Source organism: Lontra canadensis, unplaced genomic scaffold, assembly GCF_010015895.1.
Source record: "Lontra canadensis isolate GAN:19392208 unplaced genomic scaffold, GSC_riverotter_1.0 scaffold27, whole genome shotgun sequence".
Lineage (NCBI taxonomy): Eukaryota > Metazoa > Chordata > Mammalia > Carnivora > Mustelidae > Lontra > Lontra canadensis.
The window spans coordinates 19,844,035-19,868,563 of NW_022631021.1; the positions used below are offsets into that span (position 1 = coordinate 19,844,035).

General features: G+C 44.2%; 1 protein-coding gene across 1 annotated transcript in view; it reads left to right on the forward strand.

Moving 5' to 3' along the window:
* Positions 1-24,529, forward strand: part of PKHD1 (PKHD1 ciliary IPT domain containing fibrocystin/polyductin) — a 443,932-nt gene that overhangs the window by 23,014 nt on the left and 396,389 nt on the right. The window contains exons 13-26 of the mRNA XM_032864542.1: positions 802-897; positions 3,462-3,603; positions 6,725-6,839; positions 7,832-8,110; positions 9,321-9,410; positions 9,514-9,604; positions 10,284-10,426; positions 12,063-12,193; positions 13,188-13,363; positions 15,970-16,108; positions 19,131-19,258; positions 21,538-21,722; positions 22,609-22,731; positions 23,909-24,014. Of these exons, the coding sequence (XP_032720433.1) occupies positions 802-897; positions 3,462-3,603; positions 6,725-6,839; positions 7,832-8,110; positions 9,321-9,410; positions 9,514-9,604; positions 10,284-10,426; positions 12,063-12,193; positions 13,188-13,363; positions 15,970-16,108; positions 19,131-19,258; positions 21,538-21,722; positions 22,609-22,731; positions 23,909-24,014 (1,944 nt within the window). The remainder of the gene's footprint in view (positions 1-801; positions 898-3,461; positions 3,604-6,724; positions 6,840-7,831; positions 8,111-9,320; positions 9,411-9,513; positions 9,605-10,283; positions 10,427-12,062; positions 12,194-13,187; positions 13,364-15,969; positions 16,109-19,130; positions 19,259-21,537; positions 21,723-22,608; positions 22,732-23,908; positions 24,015-24,529) is intronic.

Here is a 24,529-nt window from a genome sequence, read left to right on the forward strand (position 1 = left end):
GGCTGAAAATAGTTCATAGTTTTAAATGCTGTAGGAGATTACATACCTCTTACGGCATGGAGAGAGTGGGGGAAGGAATTTTTGCCTTTTCTGACTCGTCACACCACCCTGCCATAAGGTGTTTGACCCATTTTGTTGAGACTAGGTGGGGTTGAGGTCCTGGAGGAACAGGATATTCTGCGGACACACTCATAATTCATGGGCAATTGCTTCAGGGTCTTCATCCTGGGAATGAAGAGAAGGGAAAAGTCTGGCAACCTCTTCACAAAGGTTTACTCCTACTGAAAGGCAACCTCTCTCCTCACCCTCCTTGCTCAGCCCTCTCTGTAAGCTAGAGTAGATAGGCATTTGCTATGTAGATTCTTCTGGAATGTCTTTTTGGCTAATCCTTCTGTGGGACTCTTCGAGAACCTTCTGTTCTGCCAGGTGGGAGGCTCCTCCATTTGTTGACGCCAAGGATGCGGGAACAGGTCCTCACCATCTCACGTCACACTTGCCCTCCCATGCTCAGTTGAGTGGTGGTGTGTGTCCTCAGTGAATGGCATTGCTTTGCCTGGCTTGCTTTCTGATTACTATAAGCTGCCCTCTGTCCCATTGCCCTGCACACTCCCTTTCTTGGCCCCCTTCATTTTGGGGGACAATGTTTGCTGCATGACCCACATCCAGTTCATTGCCTTAGAATAGGAGCCTGTCTACTTCAGCATGGTTGTGTTGTCTTGCCATTACTTCTATATACCTATCTTTCTTTCTCATTCTCTCTCTTTCTTTGTCCATTTATCTGATTTTAAAAATTCCCCTCAGGTATTCCATGTGATATTAGAGACGTGTCTCCCAGGAAGATTGAGTGCACCACCAGGGCTCCAGGAAAAGGTGCAAGGCTCACTGCCCCTCAGGCAGGTAAGGAAGTCATCACCACGGCTGTTCAGCGAACTCCAGTTATAACCAGGAGGGACGGAGAAGTAGAAATGAGTGTTTGCTGCCTCAGCTGTTTGACTGGTTAGCTCTGTGAGCTCCGGGCCCCAGACACCACTAGCAGGGCTTTCCTTTCAGAGAGGTCCTTAGCTTTGTTCTGGTGTTTCACCACCCTGCACTTCTAGCCCCAACCTGATGAATGACTAGTGGGGCTCAGGGGAGACCCGATCTGGAAAGCATAACTACAGTCAAGACATTGTTGTAGCCACTGGTGGAAACCCCTAACCTGCCTCCCTCCATACCGTGGGTCAGTTGGGAGCCCATTGTCTGAGAAGACCAGAGCATTCAAGGGCCCTCTCCTGTGCTCATAATGACAGCAGCAGGCAAGGCCAGGGAGTGGGGCATGGTGGGATGCATTTAAATGCCATTTCTTTTTCTTTGGAAAGTAAGGATGTGTTGTTGCCTCAAGTTTATGCCTGAAGTGGGCAGAAATGGGGGAGGCGGGGGGAACAGGTTCCACCTGTTCTTTTCTGCAGATGAAAAGCGAGGCCCTTGGAGCACTTTTCTGGAAGCTCAGGTGTAGTTAGAGACGAAGGGCCATTGGCGTGTTTAGCCTGGAACCAGGGGCTGCGCGTCTGTATTCCCCACCTGCCCCACGGGGGCTGACTTCATGGTTCAAGTGCAGATAGTGAGCTCAACTCCAGAAGCTCCGCACTTAGAGGGGAAGTAACCCAGCAGGGGGAGAAGCCTTTCTAAAGAAAGACCATTCAGGTGTGAAAACGCATGCAAAGCTTTGGCTTGAGCATTCTCTGGGTCCCAGATCTGCCATTTTTACTCAGGGAAGGCTCCCATCCAAGCAAACAAAACTACTGAAGCAGGTGGTAGAGAGAATGTGTGTTTCCTGTCAGGAAATAGAGAGCTGTCCCCTCTTTGAGTGGTTACTGCGTTAGCTGCTTGGGAAATGGTAGGATCATTTCCTGAACACAGCTGTTCTTGAAAGTTAATGTCCTTTATGAAGACCTTTTGAAGTTTCTCCTATGAAAGGAGGGCAGAGGACTATGTAAGGCAGTGGTGCTCCAGGGCCCACTGGGGGGTGCTTGGCCATAGCTGGTTGGTCCCGTGAAGATGGTGGGGGTGTTGAGGCTGGCCTCTCCTGAGGGGAGGTGCCCAGGACATGTTTCCATGGGCAGGACAGGCATCAGAACAGTTCTCCAGTAATCCGAGTACTATATTATAATATGCTCTTACTTTTCTGCTTGTTCCTTATGTACTTCCTTTTTTTTTTTGGATTTCACAAGGAACGACAGTAGTAGCTTAAAATAGTAATGATAAGTACTGCAGCAATCCTTCATTAAGTATTTACTATATTTCAGGCTCTTTGTGTATATATTTCAAGCTCCCCTTTTTTTTTTTTGCCAGAATTATTAAATTGACTCATTTGCCCCCCCACCACCACCCCCCAACAGCCTTACTGAGATACAATTGACATATAACTCCATCTCCCTTAGTTTTTGGTGCATGATCTCTACTTATTGTCTCCATTTTGTTGCACAAGAAAATGAAGGCATTAAGCGGTTTGCTCAAAGTTGCACATGTAGGAAGTGGCAGATCTGGAATCTGAGTCCACAAATGGATAATTCTCTAGCTGCACCTTTGGTCCAAGGGTGCAATCATGCAATATTGATTGTACATGTACCTTTGGTGTCAAGGTTTGCTTAATATGAAACACAAAGTAATCAGTACAATATCATTGAAAATATCATGTAATGGCAGCATGCCACATAATTTGTTCCATGTGTGAATCCACTCATTGGGGCCATGACATGTATAAAATTTAAGGATTGCTGATTTTCTGGGAAAAAAGGGTTATAGGGAATAGAATTCCCTGGCTGAACTAGACCTTAAAAGATACTGAGGGGGCCTCTGGGTGGCTCAGTCGGTTAAGTGTCTACCTTCAGCTCAGGTCATGGTCTCAGGGTCTTAGGATCAAGTCCTGCATGGGGCTCCCGGCTCAGCGGGCAGTTTGCTTCTCTGTCTCCCTCTAACCCTACCCACCCGCTCCCCCGCCCCGACACTGCTGTGCTTGTGATCATTCTCTCTCAAATAAAATAAAATAAAATAAAATAGATACTGAAGTCCACTCATGAACAAGAGAAGTCAGAGCACACAATTATGTTGCCCTCCCTTACTTAATCGTAGCATTTGTTTGGTTGGTCTGTTCTCTCCATGATGGGCTTCTCTTTCCTGGACACTCCCATTAAAAAGGACTCCCTACCCTTTTGTGGTCCTCTGAAAATATTTCCCCTTACTGCTCCTTGTCAAGTATCTCTTTCCAAGAGTCTCAATCCGACACTATGCAATATTGTCTGCTTTCTGGAACATTTGTGTTATCTGTAGAACCTCTCACGTGACTACTCCATTGGGATCTCAGTTGACTCACCTCTGTAGAGAGTATCTGGATTGCCTTCACTCTGTTATCTGAGGTAAAGTACTTCCCCAGTTTGGGGACGAATGTCCTCTGATGTTTATGAGGTATGCATGTCTTACAGGGAACCGAGGGCTTCTGTTTGAAGTCGGAGAAGCTGTTGAGGGCTTGGATCTCACCTCAGGCACACCGGGGTACCAGTGGCAGATTGTCCCGAATGCCAGTTCACCATCTGGATTTTGGTCAAAAGAAGGGCTGCCCTTCAGGTATGCTGTAGGAAAAGCAGAGTTCCTGTCAGAAGTGTCTTTCTTTACTGGCCTAGGTGAGACCAGGAGACAACAAGCAATGAGATTTCCAGGGGGAGAAATTGGAACATCCACCAATTCAACAACAGTTTGACCACTGTTCTCAATCAGTGTCGGTCATGTTAGTGCAACACAAGCCTTCTGTAGGTGCACACTAACTTTCGATCAATAGGTAAAATTTATATTTTCTACAAGTCAGTTTACAGTCTGCTTCGGGAGATCACTATTAATTGGAATACTGAGCTGGATAAGCCAGGAAACTTGGTAGAGAGCAGGGTAAAACTTGCCAAGACCTGAAACCAACCTCTGGCTGATGCCAAAGAAAGAAGCAAGAATATGTCTTTTGGTCATATGGAACAAGCACCCAGTGCCAAATGTTAACCCAGTGGCTGGCGCATAGCCGGGGAATCTGGTATTGGCTCTGAGAGACATTGTTTTCCATAGCAGTGATGGCAGCATGATTATGGTTTTCCTATTAGTGTGTTGTGAGCATTTTTGATCCCTTCAAGGACATGGCCAGAATGTCTAGTTTTCTGAAGTGGTCTTAAAAACATAAAAAGTTGAGAATTGCTTAGACACTCTGTTTCCTTCATGTACCCTCAGCGTATATACAGAAGGATGGATTCTTTACTGTGTGACGAATCTCTTCTCCTTTCAAACTTCTTCTCAAAGAGGTTGGTCATGACCCCTGGCTGTGAATTCCAGCCATTCCGTGACTTCCTCCAAGGATTTGGGCATTTAAAATTTCAACTCAGTTGTGGAATGAAAGACTTTGTTCCCTGTTCAGGGAATTTCAGACATCAAAGAAGCCAAGGAGGGAAGGAAATCTGTGAACAGAAAAGAGTAGTCTCTGTTGTCCCAGATGCCTAACTAACTAGGTATTTAACCACCAATGTATAGTTTTAAAGTGGCAATCATGGTGGTCCTTTGTGGCACCTAATGATACATCTTTATCATAGTTTTTGAGAACCATCAATCATGTTCAAAGGAAAACCTTTCAGCTATATTCAGTGTGTGGGGAAGTGTTAAGGAGACAGACCACCTCAAAATACAAAAGGGAATTTTGGCTATATATACCACTAGCAGGGAATGTGTCTAACTGTTATTTGGAGGAGTTACAAACCACAGTAACTCTTCCCAGTCTCTCTGTCCTTTATTTCTTTAAAATTCAAAATTTTTAAATTAAAAAAATTAGAGTATTTATTGATTAATTGATAAATCATTATATTGGTGGACCTTTGAAATAGTTATTTTCAAAATGATTTTCAGAAAATATTCTTGGTGTTTATTGAGATAGTTTAATCATTTGCTTAGCCATATCTGTCTCTAATATTAAGGTCACTAGAATTGATCTGAAACATTAAAAAATATATGGTCATATTTTTGAAGTATTTCATAAAATTGCCTGCATCTTTGAAGTTGTAGGATGTGTCTTTTAATTTGAAATTGTTGACACATTTGATTGAGTTTTCTCTGTGGGTTGTAATATTTTTCCCACAACGCAGAGTATTAACCACTATACGATCACAGCCTGTAATATTTTTAATTGGAAAAATAATCTCTGTAGTTGTTGAGGTAATTGGTAGGCTCAGAGCAAATCACTCCCCCACGCTTTTTGTGAGATAATATTTAATTAGTAAACCTTCAAATAATTAAAAACTATTTACTGATCGCTTATGTTACACACAACATTGTGTTCATTATGGAGGCTTTAGAAGGTAGAGAGCAAGGTCATTATCTTGGGGAATGACCAGCCTTGTCACATGCATGTACAGCCACAGAGCAAGGTCGGACAGCAAGGACTGACCTTCCTCCACATATGCAGTGTGTCTCCCGAATTTCCTATTTAGTTCAACAGATTATGTATTGACTTACTACCATGTTCCAGACCTTCGAAGACAAGTTAGTTCATGAGAAGCAACTACTGAGGAAATATTTATAGGTCTAGTTTGCTGATGAGGAACCATAGGTAAAGTGTTTTTCTAATGTTATACAACTATCAAGCATCAGAACGAAGCTCTGAATTTTTCTGATTTCAAGTCTTGTGATTTCTCCAGAAGTCCACCTATACCACATTATGGCATACCTCCTTTCTCACCCATAGGAATATGATATTTTAAAGAGACACAGCAGTCTGTGAGACCCCACAGAAGCACCTTTTGCGAAGTTAATATCTACCATGAGGGAGACAAAATAGAAGCTTCTCTTAATAACACTTGGGGCCATTTCAGTTGGTGATCTCTAGTTCTCGTTCTTTCTTTCTTTTTTTTTTTTAAATTTTATTTATTTATTTGACACACAGAGAGAGAGATCACAAGTAGGCAGAGAGGCAGGCAGAGAGAGAGGGAAGGAACCAGGCTCCCCACTGAGCAGAGAGCCCGATGTGGGGCTCGATCCCAGGACCCCAAGATCATGACCTGAGCTGAAGGCAGAGGCTTAACCCACTGAGCCACCCAGGCACCTCTATTTCTCTTTCTCTCTCTCTTTTTTAAATTAAAAAAAAATTTTAATTTAATTTTTTTAATTTTAATTTTTTAATTAACATATAATTTATTTTAGGGGTACAGGTCTAAAGGTCTAAAGGTCTAAGCCTTCAGACAGCCCTGTGCTGCAGCTACAACTTTCCCAAAGACACCTTGATTACAAAGGGAGTTGTGGCCATTGCGAAGAGATGGGTTGAGATACTAGCAGGTGCTGTAGGAATAGCTGTTTCCAGCGTATGCTGGCCACTCACATGACAGAGTCAAGTGTTTCTTCCCCCTTGCCACAAAGAAAAACAGTACAGTGGGGCACCTGGGTGGCTCAATCAGTTAAGCGTCTGCCTTTGGCTCAGGTCATGATTCCAGGGTCCTCAGATAGAGGCCTGCATCGGGCTCCCTGCTTGGCAGGAAGCCTGCTTCTCCCTCTCCCTCTGCCTGCTGCTGCCCCTGCTTGTGCGCTCTAACCTCTGACAAATAAATAAATACAATCTTTTTTTTTTTTTTTTTTTTTAAGGAAAAACAAAGTGAAAGAGCACTCATTTGTTGGGTCTGTGATCCAGGTGTTGGCTCTTTTTACTTCTCTCTGTTTCTCTCCTTTCCAGAGCACGGCTCAGTGGGTTCTTTGTGGCTCCCGAGACAAATAATTACACTTTCTGGATCCAGGCTGACAACCAAGCTTCCCTGTACTTCAGTCATTCAGAGGACCCAAAGACCAAGGTATTCACCTTCCTCTTACTTTTTTCTTGTCTCTAGTTCTTTACTCCTGAAAAAAAAAAAAAAGAATAAACACCGAAGCATTCATATTCTACTTGTAATTGTAACATGTCACTAAGCAACTAGGAATTTTAATGTTTCATTTTGTTGGGGGGGTGGGTTTATTTTTTGTTAAATTTTTTGAAAATTGAGATATAATTGACATGATTTTAATTGTTGAAAAAGAATTTGTTGAATGTGTTGGCACATTTATTGAGCACTTACTATAAGCCCAATGTTAAGCAACATTGTTTATGTACCTTGTCTCTGATCTTCACAGCACCTCTGTGGGCTAATTATATTTATCTCCATTTTCCAGATAAGAAAATGGAGGCTTAGAAAGATTGTATGGCCAATCCAGGGCCACTTGGATCAAAAGAGGCATGGTGGTTAGAGTTCAGACTCTATCTGTCTGATTCTAAAACTTGTGCATTTTTCCCTGGTTTTTGGGCAGAGATGTAGCCAGTCTTATTTAGGAATTTCCTGGCCAGCTTTGAAGGATAAGAAAAAGTGCTTTTAACAAAAAGCCAAGATTCACTAGCAGCACTGACAAAGAACCACTTATGCCCTCAAATTATTAACATGCTTCTATAAAATTATTTTGCTAGTTTCTAGAGAAACATTGTAGATGTTGGTGCGGTCAAGTCATTCTAGGTTTCTCAGGTGGCTTAGTATTATTTTATCCATAGTATCATGTAAAGCCAGGGTTTCACGTTGGCTGTTTCTGCTGTAAACATGGACCATTCAGCCTCATCTGAATACAGTTTATTAGAGAGACAGAGATAGAGTGAAGGGCAGAGAAGCATTCACAACCACAGGTGTGTGATTGAGCTGACTTGTTGGAAAAGCAGACCAGTCCAAAGACCCTGTCAGTAGCTATTCAGGCACTTGCTGTTTGAGAAGGAAATGCCCATAAGCTTCATAGTATTGACTGCGATATGCTTCTTGGGCCCCAGGTGAAAGTGGCCTCCATCAGGGTGGGCATTGCTGACTGGTTTGACGCTTGGGAGCAGATTGGGCATGACGGGACTTGGCAACGGAAGACCCCCAAGCTGGAGCTGGTTGGTGGCACCAGCTACTACCTGGAAGCAGAGCATTGTGGGAGAGCCCCCAGCAGGGGAATGAGAATTGGCGTCCAGATCCACAATACCTGGCTGAATCCTGATGTGGTCAGCACTTACCACCTCGAAAAGCAGCAAATCCGAATCCACGCCCAGAGACTTCCGGAAATCCAGGTGTGCGGCTGTTCTCCGTCCTGTGGGGTTGGATTCAGGGGCTGAACTCTGGAAGGAACATCATCTGGCCTAGTGGAAGGATCACTAGCTGGGAGCCAGGAGGATTGAGTTGTAATAATAATTCGGCTGCCAGAGGGATAGGGTATTTATCCAATAGGATTGTGAGGACATCTCAAACAAATGCCGAGTCTTATTATTATTACTTTTTAGTTTTTTTTAAAAAGATTTTATTTATTTATTTGACACAGAGAGAGAGATCACAAGTAGGCAGAGAGGCAGGCAGAGAGAGGGGGGGAAGCAGGATCCCCGCTGAGCAGAGAGCCCAATGTGGGGTTTGATCCCAGCACCCCGAGATCATGACCAGAGCTGAAGGCAGAGTCTTTAACCCACTGAGCCACCCAGGTTCCCCGCCAAGTCTTATTATTAAGATAATTTTACTGTTAGCAATTTAATTTCCAGGTAAACTCTCTTTTAGAATCTTGTTCTCTGGAGTAGAGATAAAGTCCTGCAAACAAACAGACCCACGTATGCAAGCACATGAGTGTACACACACGTGATTCCTTTGCTGTTACTGACGCAGGTCCTATCTCTCCACTCATGGTGTTTTCTCCATCTGCTTTGTACAGGTCAAAGCCTTTGGGTCTCTCTGTGGTGCCCCATACTTGTGTTGAACAATATCAGTGCCCTTTCAGTTGCTCATTTCTTGGTGTACAAAGATGAATCCCTATGGACTCTGCTTTTCAAGTTTAGAGTCTAATAGTAACACATGTATGCAAATAACCATAGAACAAGGTAGAAAAGAGCAAGTGATGGAAGTGACCGATCTTCCTTCGTAACTAAAATATAGTGTGCCTGTCAGGGAGCATGCCAGGAGCAAAGCAGATACGGAATAAGACTCTGCTCCTGCCCTCCGGCCCCCACCCCACCCCTGGGAGAGGGCGCTAGGCGAGAAGGGCTGAAAGGGGTCCTTCAGGGGCTGCACTGACGTCTCACACCCTAACAAGAAGTGGGGGACACGGGTGAATAGGGAGATAGACGTAGAAGAGTTTTCGTTCAGGGCTGACACTTGGGTTCGCAGATATTTCTAGATGGTAGTGAGTTTAGACAAAACTGAAATTACAAATAAAAGGAAATAGACAGTGGAGGAGATGTGTCCCGAGTTTCTCTGGCTTAATTAGCCCACGTCACTTATTCCTGTCACTCTCGACAGATGCTGACCGTGTCTGGCAGAGGGAGCTTCATCCTTACTTGGGACAATGTCACCAGTCAGCCAATCTCTGGAAATGTCACAGCCCATCAGGTGGGAACCTTCTTCAAATAATGACAGGTGGAGGAGTTGGGGGAGGGATCTTTATGTCCATGGTGTACATTCTTGAGTTTGTTTGTTTGTTTTTTTAAAACAGATTCAAAGAGCCATTGAGGAGTTACTTGCCGTCAAATGCAAATTGGAACCACTTTCAGCTAGCCGCCTACTCTGGCTTGGGTTTGAACAAGGTGTGCTTTCCTTGGCTTGACAAATGCTGATCCTCTTCTCCATTGTCTATCTCTCTATCTTTTTCATTTCCTGCTACCAGAGTCAAGAAAAGTTACGGAAGCTGGATTTGGACACCCAGTGGCCACGAGAGTGATGGCACACATGGGAGGAGGTCACTTGGTGTGGGTTTCAGAGAAAGAAAAGCCATTTCCCTGGGGCTGTCAGGTGGAGCCAAGTGCTCCCCATGCCGCCCATGGGAGAAAGGGCAAACCATACAGGGGGGAATGAAAACACTACAACAATGCATCTTATTTAATTCAAATTGTAGCCAAATAAAGGAATTGTTACATGAAACAGTTGAATTGTTACATGAAACATGTTTACCAAATTGTAAACATGCCAGGGCCGGTTTTTAAGATACTAATGTGAACTCAGTTATAGTCAGAGCTCCTTGTCTCTGCTTCTCAATAGTTTTTGATGCCATGGTATACAGAGAAAATTGTCATCAATGTTAGATGCTCTGTGGCAGACAGAATGGGGCTCTGCTGTCAGGAGCCTTCAAGCCTTCAAGCTCGAGCCTCGCTCTGCTAACCCAAAGGCTGATGTCATGGTGAACTCATAACCCAACCCCTTGACACATGTTGGGAAGCTCTGTCTTATCAATCTCTATGCTGGTCTTCCTGTTTTATCTGCCTCCAGGCCCAGAAGGTTCCAGCTTTGAGGGGGACCTCACCAGTGGAACAGAGCCCTTCTGCGGGAGGTTCAGCCTCCACCAGCCTCGACACCTTGTCCTAACACCCCCAGCTTCCCAGAAGGGCTACCAGCTAGATCAGTACACGCACGTAAGTAGCAGTGCTCACCCTCCTGGGTGGGTTGGGTAGGGAGGGTTATGCTCTGTGGTTGAGACTGAGGAAGCAGAAGCACAAAGGAGTGATTGCTGGGATCTGCTCCATGCGTGTTTCAGGCTGAGATTCTGGGTTTCTTAGCTGCTGTTTCAAGCGGTGAACAGATACCTCTGGTCCTTCATTAGTTAGTGGTTCCATGGAAATGCCTTTGTCTTAGCTGTAGACCCATGGATGTTTTTACGTGCTCCAGGATCTTCTTTGCTCATTGGGGAAGAGCGTGGACACTGTAGTCAGACTGTTTGATTTTGAATTTTGACGCTACCCCTACATGTCCTCAGGGTCTCGCTTTAGTGTACCCCTCTGTGAAATGGATAGTCATATGGTCTAGAATTGTGGTGGAGATTAAATGAGATAGCCTACTAATGTGTGCACTAGTTAGGACTCTGTTAAATGCTAGTCACTGTTCTTTATTATGTTTTTTTTTAAAGGTTTGATTTATTTATTTGACAGACAGAGATCACAAGTAGGCAGAGAGGCAGGCAGAGAGAGAGGGGCAAGCAGACTCCCCGCTGAGCAGAAAGCCTGATGAGGGCTCGATCCCAGGACCCTGGGATCATGACCTGAACCAAAGGCAGAGGCTTTAACCCACTGAGCCACCCAGGCACCCCTATTGTTTTATTTATTTATTTTTAATTGATGGGTTGACTAGCACATTTCTTGAGTAACTTATATCCTTTGTGCCAAACTCTACTATCTTTCATAAAAAGAGAGCAGCCTCTTTGCCCTTTGGGAGCCAGAGGGAGCCTAATGGGCTGGCTGAACTCATGGCAGTGTTTGGGGTTCGGTGGCTAGAGGACTCTTCCTTCAGGCCTGAGATCATATCATTCTTTGATATTCCTCAAAATTCCATCTCCTATGTGTTTCAGGGTTCAGTCAGTTCTTAGTGGAACTTACCGGGGGAGCTGGGATTAGGCATGTCAGGTTGGGGTCCCATCCATCTTCCAACATGCCCTCTATAGGACGGGATCCCAACGAGGGACCATTTGCCCACATGGGGAAGTCTGGAATTATGGAGATGATTCTGGTTGTTACACTTGGGAAGTGTTACTGGCATCTAATGGGCAGTTTCTAAGGATGTTGCAAAACATCCCCCAATGCACAGGACAACCCCATTTTGCCCCCCTGCTGACCAGAAAAGAATTATCCAGTTTGAAAGGCCAACCGTGGAAAAAAAAATTCTGTAATAAATTCTTCTTGGGAATTTTGCTTAACTCAGAAACCAAGGATGACAGTGAATTAGAGTTCAGGCACTGAGGCTCAGAGAGGTGAAGTGACCTGCTCAAGGTTACACAGGTAACTGGGTCAGAACAAGTGTGTTCTAGCTGAGATACTCCAAAGTCCTAACTGCCAAGCACAGTGGTAGGCATTTCATAACTCTCCGCGGAGTCAATGACAATTTATTCTGTTTGCCTTTCTGGTGAGATTAGTAAGCTCCAGGAGGATGGGACCTGGACTGACATTAACTATCACAGCATGAGGGAGTTTCCTAGGGACGGGACCCTCTTGATGACACATTGCTTGAATGGCTGCTTCTTGCACTAATCGAACTCATACCCTTCTCTGGTGTCCATAGTTGTGCCTTGCATACAAAGGCCACAAGAATAACATCCTGAAGGTGACCGTATTTTTCACAACCGACTCTCAAAACTTCATTAAGAAGAACATCACCTGTGACTGGAGTCTTGTGGGGACCAGTCCCGACAGGTAGCTAATCTGTGGGGAGTGTGGTGGCAATTCCGCCGGCTGGGATGATTAGCTGTCTTGGGGATAGGGGCCCCTGTGAGGTACCGATGATTTCTTATTTTGGGCCTCAGATATTAACCTGGGGTTCTTTTTTTAAAATTGAACTATTTATTTTAGAGATAGAAAGCATGCACATAAGCAGGGGGAGGGCAGAAGGACAGTCTCAAGCAAGCGCAGACTCCCTCCTGAGCATGGAGCTGGATGTGGGGCTCAAACCCACCACCTTGAGATCATGACCTGAGCTGAAATCAAGAGTGGGACTCTTAACCAATTGAGCCACCCAGGCACCCCTTCCCTTGGGATTCTGAACACATCTTAGTCAACTAAGAAGTTTGATTTAAGAGTAGTTAGTTGTTAGGAATATAATACTTTTTGCAAATACCCTTGACACTTTTCATGGGGATAGAATGATAGAACATCTTATGTGGGAGAGATTTTAGAGACTGTTCCTTGACATTACTGATAGGAAAAATTGGGACCCAGAGAATTATTGAGTCACCAAAATTTATATAGCAAGTAAATAAAGACTCTGCAATGAAACTCAGGCCTCTTGCTCCCTTGATTTTGTGTTCTTTCCATATTGGTCTTATGGGTTTTGTAAGTGGTCTTAAACCTCAGTGAGTCTAGGAGTATTAATCTTCTCTGTGGTTAAAGCCTAACGTATGACCTGCTGAAGATACATAATTATACTGTAATCTGAAAATGCTGCTGACATTGTCATGAGCGAATGACTGCCTTGAAGTGTGCCTCACCCACGTGATACCACACACTGAGCTTGTCTTGGATGGGATGCCTGTACCCATGGCACACAGGACTGCTGGGGTGCAGGGGTTCTTGAGGTGTCTCTCCTGACTGCACAGTCTGCAGGCCCCCAGGCTGGTGAACTTGGCTCTCTGGGAAGGGGCTGCAGGTGCACACAGAGGGGCCCAGTTCTGCTGTGGGCTTTGTTTTTCAGTTGGCGTTTCACTTGCATGGACCTCTGGGAGACCTGTGTGCGTGGCTCTGTGGATCTCGAGCCAGCTCTGGTAAACTCCCCTGTGCTGGTTCACCAGATCGACCTCTTCCCTCTGTCTCAGGAGACCCGTGGGTTCTATGTGGATGAAATTATTATTGCGGACACAAACATAACAGGTGATTATTGAATCTGCTCTCTTTAAGGGGCCTGTCTATCAAATGCTGACCTCAGACTTTTCTGCTTGTGGCAGTTCTTCCTTTAATGCAGAAGAAACACATGACTCCCCATCTTGTCTGATTGGTCCTGGAAAGAAGATTGGTTTGGGATTGTGTCCCCTTGGTCCCTCTATCTTTCTAGCTAATTCCCCCCCCCCCATTTATCCAATGCTTGCTCTTCTGTGCTCTTACCCCAATTTTACCACTTTCATGCTGAGAATCTTTGTTTCCTCATCTGTAAAATGGGCATAAGAAGGACCCCATCTTATTGAATTACTGTGAAGGTTAACTGAAGTATAGAATGTAATGAAGTCATTACAGGTCTTGGACCATGGGAAGTGCTCAATAAATATAAACAGTTATTATTACTATTATCATGATTATTGTTAAGTTAGCAGGATTTCTACACCTGTCCATGAATTTATGTCTGTCCTGCAAATTGCTGGAAGGAATAAGGCAATATCTGGTCCTGTAAATGGGCTAAAGGTCTCATTTACACCTTCAAGGCAGACTCAGAAAAGTGAGAGAGTTAACCATGTCCTTATGAGAATAGGCTTGTCCTGCTTTCTGCGTATCCACATTCCTCCTACTCAACTTTCAGAGCTCAAGCTTAGCCCTTTCCTCCATGATCTTCCTCCTTGATCTCCTTTAGGCACAGCAACCTCCCCTAGCTTTGCTTGTCCATGAGTCTTAAGGACAAAGAGCTCATCAGGGGTTCTGCTGTCCTCAGGGTTCCAGGCTATCCAAGTATGATGGGCACTCAGGGGAAGAGAAACCCACAGCCAAGACAGAATGGGGCAGTCTGTCCCTGGGCTTCGAGGCTTCCAACTTTTGCCTACTTTCCCTTTTCCCTTTATAGTCTTTTGTCTGAAAGTTATAGAACTGAGGGCAAGAGAGATTGGGGATGGTGGCAGGAGGTCTCACTTTCGGCCCTGAAATCTCCTCATTCTAGGATACTCATCAAAATTCCATTTCTTACCTGGTTCACCGGTTTAAGTGTTTGGGGACATCTGTGCTTTGACTGATTTCAAACCCTGTTCATGTTATGGCATAATTAGGCGATGATAATATTCAAATGGAGTGCTGGGGTAACCACTTGAATTTCTTGGGGCCCAAGACAACTGGCTGGACCTTTTGTTGCTCTCCCCACCCCCCACCCAAGCACTATCTGGATTCCTGGAGTGCTGAGGCGGTCAATATTTCATGCACTTGAACCATTGACTGGGAACTCAGGACTAGATGATCAACTCTGTTTCCACTCTCTCTAAACCCTGAAGTCCAGGAGACAGAGCCCCTCCTCACTGCCCCACTCTTTAGCCACCAAATGCTCCAGTATGTGGGACCACCTAGGGTTGAGGTGAGGGGGTGAAATAGCCCCCCTCCCATTTTGTCTAGTTTCCCTGCTGGCGATGACTTTGCTTTGAGGATGATTTAATGGCAAGATGAACCCTCCACAATCAGGCCCATAGCCATTGTTAACTGAGATTTATCTGATCAGCTTCACACTTCATATTCTCTGATCTCCTCTCCTCTATGAACGTTCCTTGTATGTAATGGTGCTTATCACTTACTTCTCATTGAGATCTCAGAAGCCCATGAAGTGGTCCTATTATCTCCACTCTGTAGATGAGGAAACCAAAACTAAGAGGGGTTGAATATCTTGTCCCAAATCACACAGCTGGGATGGGGGGGGGGGTTGTCATCTGGACACCAGAGCCAAGCCTTCAATGACTCTGTGCCCAGATGAGCAAATAAGCATTTATTGAACATCTGCTGTGTGCTTAGTATTATGCTAAATTAGCAGGGGTCATGCAAAGATGCTGCGCTTTGTACAGTCCACAGAACAGTGGATCAGAACACTGTCCACTGTTCTGATCATACAGTCTTGGGGAAGATGTGTCCCTTACCCAGGGGAAGAGAATCATAAAATATTGTGCTGGTCATTTTGAATCTGCCATCCCACTAAACTCCCTGTGCCATGCAGATTGATGTGTTATGATTCCCACTTAACCAATGAGGAAACAGTTTTAGATTATGTTGATCAGCCAAATGGTTACCTAATACAAGTGGAAAATCAGGATTTGCGCAGTAGTCGGTTTGAAGGCTTGCCCTGTTTCTGCGCATATGCTGAGCCCGCTCTGTGAATGAGCGCTCACATACCCTAGAGGGCGCCTGTGCGCTCAGTGTTCTGAAGGGGATCTGCTGTAGGTTCCCAGAGTTGCCAGGGGCCTTGGGGTGGAAAGCAGGAAGGGGTAGCAGTCCCGCTGCCTTAGGTCCTCTCTTGTGTGGGGGTGCATCCCATACCGTCGGGAGGGACGTTGGCCTGGTGTGGGGCTTATTAAACTTAGCTATGGAATTAGCGTTTGTCTCACTCAACCATGACCTCACATTTTCCTTCTGGTCTGAAGCCGCGTCCTCCTGCCTCCTTTTCCTTTGCTCTCATGGTGGCAGACAGGTGGGAATCTCTGCTTGAAGTGGGGGTTGGGAACCAAGTAACTCAGCATCTGCCGCGAGGATTTTCCGCCAGACACCAGTTGCTTGCTGACGATGGGATCATTGGTCTCTAGTTTCTCAAGCAGATTCCGAAACAGCTCGCCCCGGGGGCAACCTGGTGGAGTCGCTCGGCGTGGTGGGATCCCCTCCAGTCTACAACATCAGCTTCTGGTTGGTGGGGTGCGGCCGGGAGCTCCCACTCATCACCGCAAGGTAGGGAGAGGTCTTTGCTCACTTGTCCCTTCTTAGGGTTGTTAGTTGGCCTGTGGGGGACACAGAGGTGGGACTTTCAGGAAGAGCTACCTGACTTGTTGCTTAAAACCACGGTTCTCAGTCTTAACAATGCAGAATGGATTCACCGGGGAAGTCTTGTTAAAACACAAATTGCTGGGCCCTAACCACTCTGTCTCTAACTCAATAGTCCTGAGGGGAGGCCTGAGAATTTGAGAATTTGAATTTCTAATGAGCTCCCAGGCAACGCTGATTCTACTGGTCTGGGGTCTACACTTTGAGAGCTAATTTCTAGTAAATTTGTTTTTAAGTAGTTGTATTTTTCTGCTGTTCAGAGCTTCCCATTACCACTGTATTCTGCTTACTTTCCGCATTCCATTTCCCATATATGAATCTAATTGGAATTTTTCGAGGCGAAATGAAATAGTCTAAGGAAAAAAAAACAGCTGTTTCTTTTTTTTGGGGAGGGTTATTATGCTAAGGGAAATGAATCTTTAGAGAAAGACAGTTATCATATGATCTCACTGATATGAGGAATTTGAGAGGCAGGGCAGGGGTGGTTATGGAGGGAAAAATGAAACAAGATGGGACTGGGGAGGGAGACAAACCTAAGAGACTCTTAATCTCAGGAAGCAAACTGAGGGTTCTTGGAAGGGGGTGGGTGGGAAGGATGGGACGGCTGGGTGATGGACACTGGGGAGGGTATGTACTATGGTGAGAACTGTGCATCGTGTAAGACTGATGAATCACAGACCTGTACCCACCCCTGAAGCAAATAATACATTGTATGTTAATAAAAAACAACAAAAAAAGCTGTTTCTAAGAACTTACCACCAGATGGCACTAGAGGCCCATAAGCGTTGCTTCTTACTAGTCAACAGAGTCTAGGCGCTGTTTATAAAGCAGTAACCTAGGATCAGGCTCCATCCACCCAACTCCTGGAACACACGTGTGCTCTAATTCGTTTTTTTCATTTTTCACTTAAACCCCAATAGGGATGAAAGACTCGAGATGCGCTGCCTTTAACATTTTTCTTTCCATCTTTTTCTAACATGTGCCAAGATGAGTTCTGCTCATACATGGCTGGGGTGGTGTATAAAGGGCAGGTACAGAGAGCTTGAGTCTGTGGTCTGCTCTCCTTGACTTAGTGTTCCATGGCCCGCTGGGCAGGAAAGATGTGCAGACCATCAACAGGATCAAGGAGTGAAGGAGCAGCGGTGGGGGAGGGGGAGGGGCCATCTTAGCCAACCTGCAGTCCTGCATTCCTCATGCCAACGCTTTAACTCAGAAATGCTAGAGGCTGATTTGGGTTACTCTGAACAGGTCCACAATAGAAGGGTCGGGGCAACCTTCCTTTCTCCTATTTCCTCAAGTCCATTAACTCCTTCTGGAAGCCTTCTGCCTCAGCAACAGAGGACCCCCTTGGGCTGGCCTCTGCTAACTTTATCCCCCAATGCAGATGGCATCACTCTCTTTCAGTATAGTTGTATTTAAGTGCATCGACATGCAGTTCTTTTTCTTTTTTTTTAAAAAAGCTTTTATTTATTTATTTGTCAGAGAGAGCACAAGTAGGGGGAGCCAGAGGCAAAGGGAGAAACAGGTTCCCTGCAATTTCTCTTGAGCAAGGAGCCGGATGGGGGGCTCGATCCTAGGACCCTCGGGATCATGACCTGAGCTGAAGGCAGATGCTTAACCCACTGAGCCACCCAGGCATCCCCATCAACATATAGTTCTTAATATTGATAAAGGTCATATATATTTATTGTTGAAAATTTGGAAAATATGGTAAAAGACTTAGGAAAAGATAAAAAGTCACTCATAATCCCTCTGCTTGGAGGTAACTTATACTGATATGTTAGATCCATATTCTAACTCCCTTTTTTCTAAGCAGTTTTTGTATACATATACCCATATATATATGTATAATATTTACTTTTTAAACCTCAAATTAGGACCATACATTACACACTATATTTGGTAACATGCCCATTTCACTTAATGGCCTAAATTGAATATTTCCCCATATCACTGATGGGGAATGGTATGATTTTTCTAAAATATGATTTCATTGGCTGAATGGTAGTCCATCTCATGGTATGTCATGATTTCTTTGACCATCTATTGTGTTAAAAGCAAGATTAGGCAGGCCAGTGTGTTTGCACACAGGAACCAGCTAAGAAGTTGGCCAGAAGGAGTGGCCTGTGTGTCAGATGGATACAGAGTGGGGAAGCGTCTGTGGAACAGGGCACTGTCTGCTCACTTGATGATGTGAATGGGTTAGAGAAGACCACGTTCTCTGTCTACTTTGTGCTTCAGGGCCAAAGCTGTGGAGGCTGGAGGCTGGGGTCATCACTTTTTATTCTGGGTTCCTGTGTTCCCAGGATCAGTGCAGAGACAGGGTGGAACATTCTTTAAGAATCCGAATATTTGGGATGCCTGGGTGGCTCAGTGGGCTAAGTGTTTGCCTTCGGCTCAGGTCGTGATCTCAGTGTCCTGGGATCAAGCCCCACATCGGGCTTTCTGCTCAGAGGGGAGTCTGCTTCTCTCTTTGCCCTTCCCCCCCTGCTTGTGTTCCCAATCTCTCTGTCTCAAATAAATAAACAAAATATAAAAAAAAAACTTAAAAGATTTTATTCATTTGTCAGAGAAAGCACAGGCCAGGGGAGAGGCAGGCAGAGAGAGAAACAGACTCCCTGCTGACCAGGGAGCCTGATGTGGGACTTGATCCCAGGATCCTGGGATCATGACCTGAGCCGAAGGCAGATGTTTAACTGACTGAGCCATGCAGGCATCCCAATAAAATCTTTTTTTAAATAAAGAATCTTAAAATTTCCACTGTACCTCTTCTGCCGTGATGGGACAGGGTGTCCAATGTTTGGGAGGTTGAGATTGTGTCCTGGAAACATGGCTGACTGCATGTTCTTTGAGCTGGGGTTAAGTTCTGTCTGGAGTGGCACTTCTGGATGGTTACTGTGCTTAAGGCTTTGTTTTTGACCTGCCACAGCTCTGTGCCCACTGAAGGAGGACAAGAAGGATCTGGGGTGGTCCAGGTGACAACACAGAGGATACAGAAGACAAGCCCCCCTTTAGGAGGATACTTCCGCATCCAACTTCCTACCACAGAGATTCCTGGTAAAGGGACAATTGGAGGGCATCAATGTCTCATTTTCATTTTTAGGGGCATTCTCGGGCAAACAGCATCCTGAGAGATTGTCAGGCAGGGTGACAGCCTTAAAGCTGTTTTGTTTAGTTTCCAGCGTTTGAACATGGCCTTCTTAAAATTAAAGATCTGGACAGTAATGATACCATATCATTTAATAGGATCCCAACTTTTTAGTTTTGTGGATGTGGAAACTGAGTGGATTAGCTTCCCGGGGTTGTCATAACAAATCACTGCAACCTTGGTGGGTTCAAACAACAGAAATCTGTTCTCTTGAATTTCTGGAGACCAGAAATCCAAAATCAAGTTTTCAGCGGTGCCACACTCCCCCTGAGGGCTCTAGGGGAGGATCTCTTTCCCAGCTCTTCCAGTTTCTGGTGGCTGCCCATATTCCATGGCCACATCACTCCCACTCCTGCTGCCATGGTCTCATTGTTCTTTCCTCTTCTGTCTCAAAGACTCCTCTGTCTCTCTCTTATAAGGATACATAGGATTGCATTTAGGGCCTACCTGGATAACCCAGGATAAGCTGTTCCTCTCAAGATTCTTAACCACATCTTTTGCAATATAATATACACTCTTTTGCCTTATAAGGAAATAGTGATAGGTTCCAGGAATTAGGACACTGATGTCTCTTTCTGAAGGCCCATGGGACCCAGTATACTGGAGCTTGCCCAGAGGTCACACAAACAGTTGACGGCAGGTCTGGATATGAACTCGGGTATTTGATTAGGTCAGTCCTCTTCTCTCTAGAGTTTCCTAGGCCAATTTCCATGGTAGACATCATCCTTCCAAGTCAAACTCCATGGTGACACCATATGCTATTGAGAATTTGAGTGGTCATAAAAGTGTAGAAAGAGCTTTCAGATGTAATTGGCATGGAACCTTTTCTAAATCCTTAAGAATACACACATTTCACAAAGGATAAGGAATAGAGGTGATGGCACTATTTATTTGGTAAGACCCTAGGAGAATCAGAAGGGAGGCTCAGGAGAGGTAAATGGTGGCTGTATAAAAATTGGCATGTGGCCCAAAAGTCTTCTGTCCTCCCAAGAAAAATGATGGCTGGGCTTTCAAGAATCTTCTCGGGTAGGAGGAATGGGGTTTTAACTCCAATTGGGCCACTTAGGACAAACTGAAGGCTGTGGGCTATTGGAGTCTGATAAATGTGGGTGAGTAAGTGACAGTGCCCTGTGTCTCTGAAGTCCATCCCTGGGTCATGCTTCCCTTCTCATGAGCTGCAGCTTGTCTGTAGATACTCTTCCTGCCACCGTGTTCTGTTGTGATGCCCTTCACATCACTGCCAAACAATTCAGGGAAGTCAGCCTTAACTAGGACTTGGGAAATGGTAATGGCCTCACATTATCTAAATGTGGAACAACCTTTTTTAAAATGAGAAGAATTTTGTTTGCATTTTAGAAAGACAGTGGTCTTTTCTTACCCTCTCAGGCTGTGTGGACTTCAAGAGGAAGACCCTTGAAGAGTTAGAAGGCATTTTGGGTTAAGTGAAAACCCGTCTCGCTTGATTGGCCAGCTTCTGAATCTTGTTGGGTCTCATTTTCTTCATTTCTAAAGTTGGCATTAGAATACCTAAATGGCCCACCTCCTGGGACTTTTGGGAGTAGCTAATGAAATGGAAACTTTTGGTAAAGCAAGAACCAGGGTTTAACCAGGGCTTAAGCACAGAGCGCTGTTATTTTTCTGTGGGGATGTGGAATGGGGAAGCAGGTGGTTGGGCTTAAAAGAATTCTAATAGAGAAACCAAAGTTCAATGCCAACATTCCTCAGCTGGGTTGGCTAAGTTTTTATGGGTGTCAGCTGCTGGGAGCCTCCCCCACTCCCTGTGAAAGGTGGCCAACTTTTCTCTGTTCACAGGGCCAGCTAAATTTTTCCAGGGAAAACCCACCATTTAATTAAGCTTTCAGGTCATTACCAAGGGGTCTGGAGTGTATATTTGGAGTTGACAGTAGAGAAGGCTTTGTCTGATGGGACGATGCTCTCCGCTTGCTCTGAGATGGGACACTGATTAAAGGTATCACAATATAAAAAGTAGGCGTCTCCTTGTGTTTGCCTTAGGAAACACATGGTTAACTGGGCTGGGGTTTCACTCAAAGGCACATTTTGAACTTGAGGGTCTCCTCTATAATTAGTGGGCTTCTTTACATTTATTCTCTGTTATTTTAATGAGGAAACCCGGTGTGGTGGAGTAATTAGGATGTTGTATGTTTTATATCAAAACCTTATTCCACAGATGTCCCCGTGCATGTATCAGCTAGTGACCTTCGCAAGCTCTTACAGAACAATGCTGATAACTTCACATCTAGGTACCTCAACGTCAGCGACTTCACTGTGACAGAGGATCTAAAGTCTTGCTACGAACATGTGTGGACCCTCTCCTGGTCCACCCAAGTTGGAGATCTGCCCAATTTCATTAGGGTATGTATGCTAGTGCTGTGGATTTGACATCCAGGAGCAATTTTGTTAAAAGAAAATCAGAATTATATGGGTGAAAACTGTCATGAATTATTAATTTTATTCGAATATTCAAATATTCGGGAAGTTTTCAAGGCATGTTTTTTTAATCTCATACGTTCAATTGCTGATAAAGCAATTTAAACCCAATGTCTTCTTCCCTAACTCAGTGTAGGTAGAAGTTGTTGGTCAGTGTCCATCGTACAATGATTCTATATCTGTTATTGGATAATTTAAGCAGATGTGATTGACTTAGATTATCATGGAGGCAGATGGCACAACAGAAGGAAGTTTCGAAAAGGATTTGCTGTCTCTGGATAATGACAAAACCAGATGCTCTTGCATATTTAGGGTTTTAAAAAATAATCTAATGATCATCTAGCATTTGGTTATTATAAAATGAAACCCAAGATAAAATTTTATCCCCGTTATATGGTATTGGGTCATCTGGTTTTCAAACAGAATATTGGGGTAGAGATGGAGGATGGACGAGAGTCATCTCATAGCACTTTTCCCCTTACCTTTTATTTTATTATTTTGGATTGTAAACATATAAAATAGAAAAGCACATAGAAAGAGAATATCTCAAGACAGAGAGAGAAGATTGTTTTTTGTACTTTTTTTTTTTTTTTTGGCAGCTCTACTGGCACATAAATATTCCTCTAGTCTACTGGGGCTTTCATTAACTGTTATTTACAGTTAGGTTTCTAGGCTTCACCCCAGTGTCACCTTCACTTTTTAGCATCTGGTTACCTGAAATGTGAAGAGACCCTTTATCATGAGGTTTAGACTTCCATTAGATTAGACTTCTGTTCCGTGACAGAATTCACCAGAAATGTAACCATCTCAGGTCTCTGATGCAAATCTGACTGGAGTGGACCCTGCTGCAGCCATGCGTGTGGTGTATGATGGTGGAGTTTTTCTTGGACCCATATTTGGAGACATGTTGGTTACCGCCAACCAACACACTCAGGTGAGAGTGCATGGGCCACCCAGAGTACAAGCACCACTTCCAAGGGTCTCAGCCCAGTATCCTGGATCAGTTTTCCACTCCATAAAACAGAGACAATTATGGCTGTCCCCTTTTTACTTCCACGGTGCATGAAAAACACTTCGAAAATAGAAGCGCTTTGTAAACACAGTATCCTATTATTATAATTATTGATGCTGTGATTATGGTCCCCAAAATGGCGAACCTCGATAGTCACATAGGATTTGTTACCTCCACGCAGTGGCACTGGAAAGTAAATGAGCTAAGTCCGTGCCTTTTCTCCTTAAAATGTCCTTTTATCTTTTCCGTCTGCCTGTAGTCCTATTATAGGTCATCTGCTTTTAATTTGAGAAAATTTTAAAATGTGAAAACTATAAAGAATAATGTAACCAACACCTGGGTATCCAAACCAAAGGTTAATAATGGCCACCATTTTGATAGATTATATTTTGTGTGTGTTTATGAATAAAAGAGAACATGAGAAATAACATTGAAGTGTTCTTTATCATGTATGCCTTCATGCCATCCCCACACCCTTTCCCTCCATAAGCAAACAGTATTATAAATAGAGTGTGTGCTTTTAATCTGTATTTTATATGTAGAGCATCAAACAAGTCCTATTTTTTTCCCCCCATCTCCACGTATGATAGAGTTCTACCACATTAACATTAGTAACAGTGAAAGGAAGAGTCATGTAGTCTCTTACTGGGGACCTACCATTTTAGAACAAAAAGACCCCAAACCAAAGGCCCAGGTAGACTATTTTCCAGTTGCATATCCATGTAGTACAATGCAAGGAAGGTGCCTGCTTTGTTGGCATGTACCAGCAAAGAAAAGACTTTTCACAGATATCTAGTTGAACATAATCTAAAGTGATAAAAGTCATTGGATAGTTTGAATTTTCTTAAATTTACTACAGAAAAGAAATTTACTCAAGATTTAGCATATTTGATTATAGAAACGTTAAGTTTCAGCATAACAGCCATCATTTTAAGAAAGCGTAACATGCTTTGAATCATTCGTTAGGGTTTGTTACTGAGAAATAGAAGAAAGAGTCATTAAACATGTTAATTTGGGCAAATTTCACAAGTGCTTTCTGAGTACTCATGAGCACATGAAATGCATACATTTGCCTTTAATTATTCTGCCTTTTTTTCAGGTGGTTGTGCGTGTCAATGACATACCTGCCCATTGCTCAGGTTCCTGTTCTTTCCAGTACCTCGAAGAGTCAACTCCCCAGGTCCACTCAGTGTGGTATTCCCTTGGTATGGTTTGTGAGTTGGCATTGAGACGGTCATGACTTCAGGCTCAGTGATTTCTTAGAGGCCAAGTACCTGGTGATGGGTGGACAGGAGGGGCATCTGTTCATGGGGTGGATATTAAGTGATACAGCAGAAAGTATATTTTTTGTTCAATCTAAATAATATGGTTATGGTTTGAAATGGAGGCAGGTGGAGGTGTTTTTTGTTTTTGAGAGAGAAAGAGACTGCACACCTGAGCAGGGGAAGGGTGGGAGGCGGGGGAGAGGGAGAGAGAGAATCCCAAGTAGGCGCCATACTGAGCGTGGAGCCCAATGTGGGGCTCAGTCTCACAACCCTGAGATCATGACCTGAGCTGAAACCAAGAGTGAGACACTTAATCAACTGAGCCACCCAGGTACCCTGAGACAGTTGGGGATTTGATGACCTAAAATGTTTTATTCTCTTTGTCCCCTGTTTTGAAATGTTTATTTTGATTTTTTTAATCATTTTTTTTTTAGAGTTGAGTAGTGTTCTCTTAT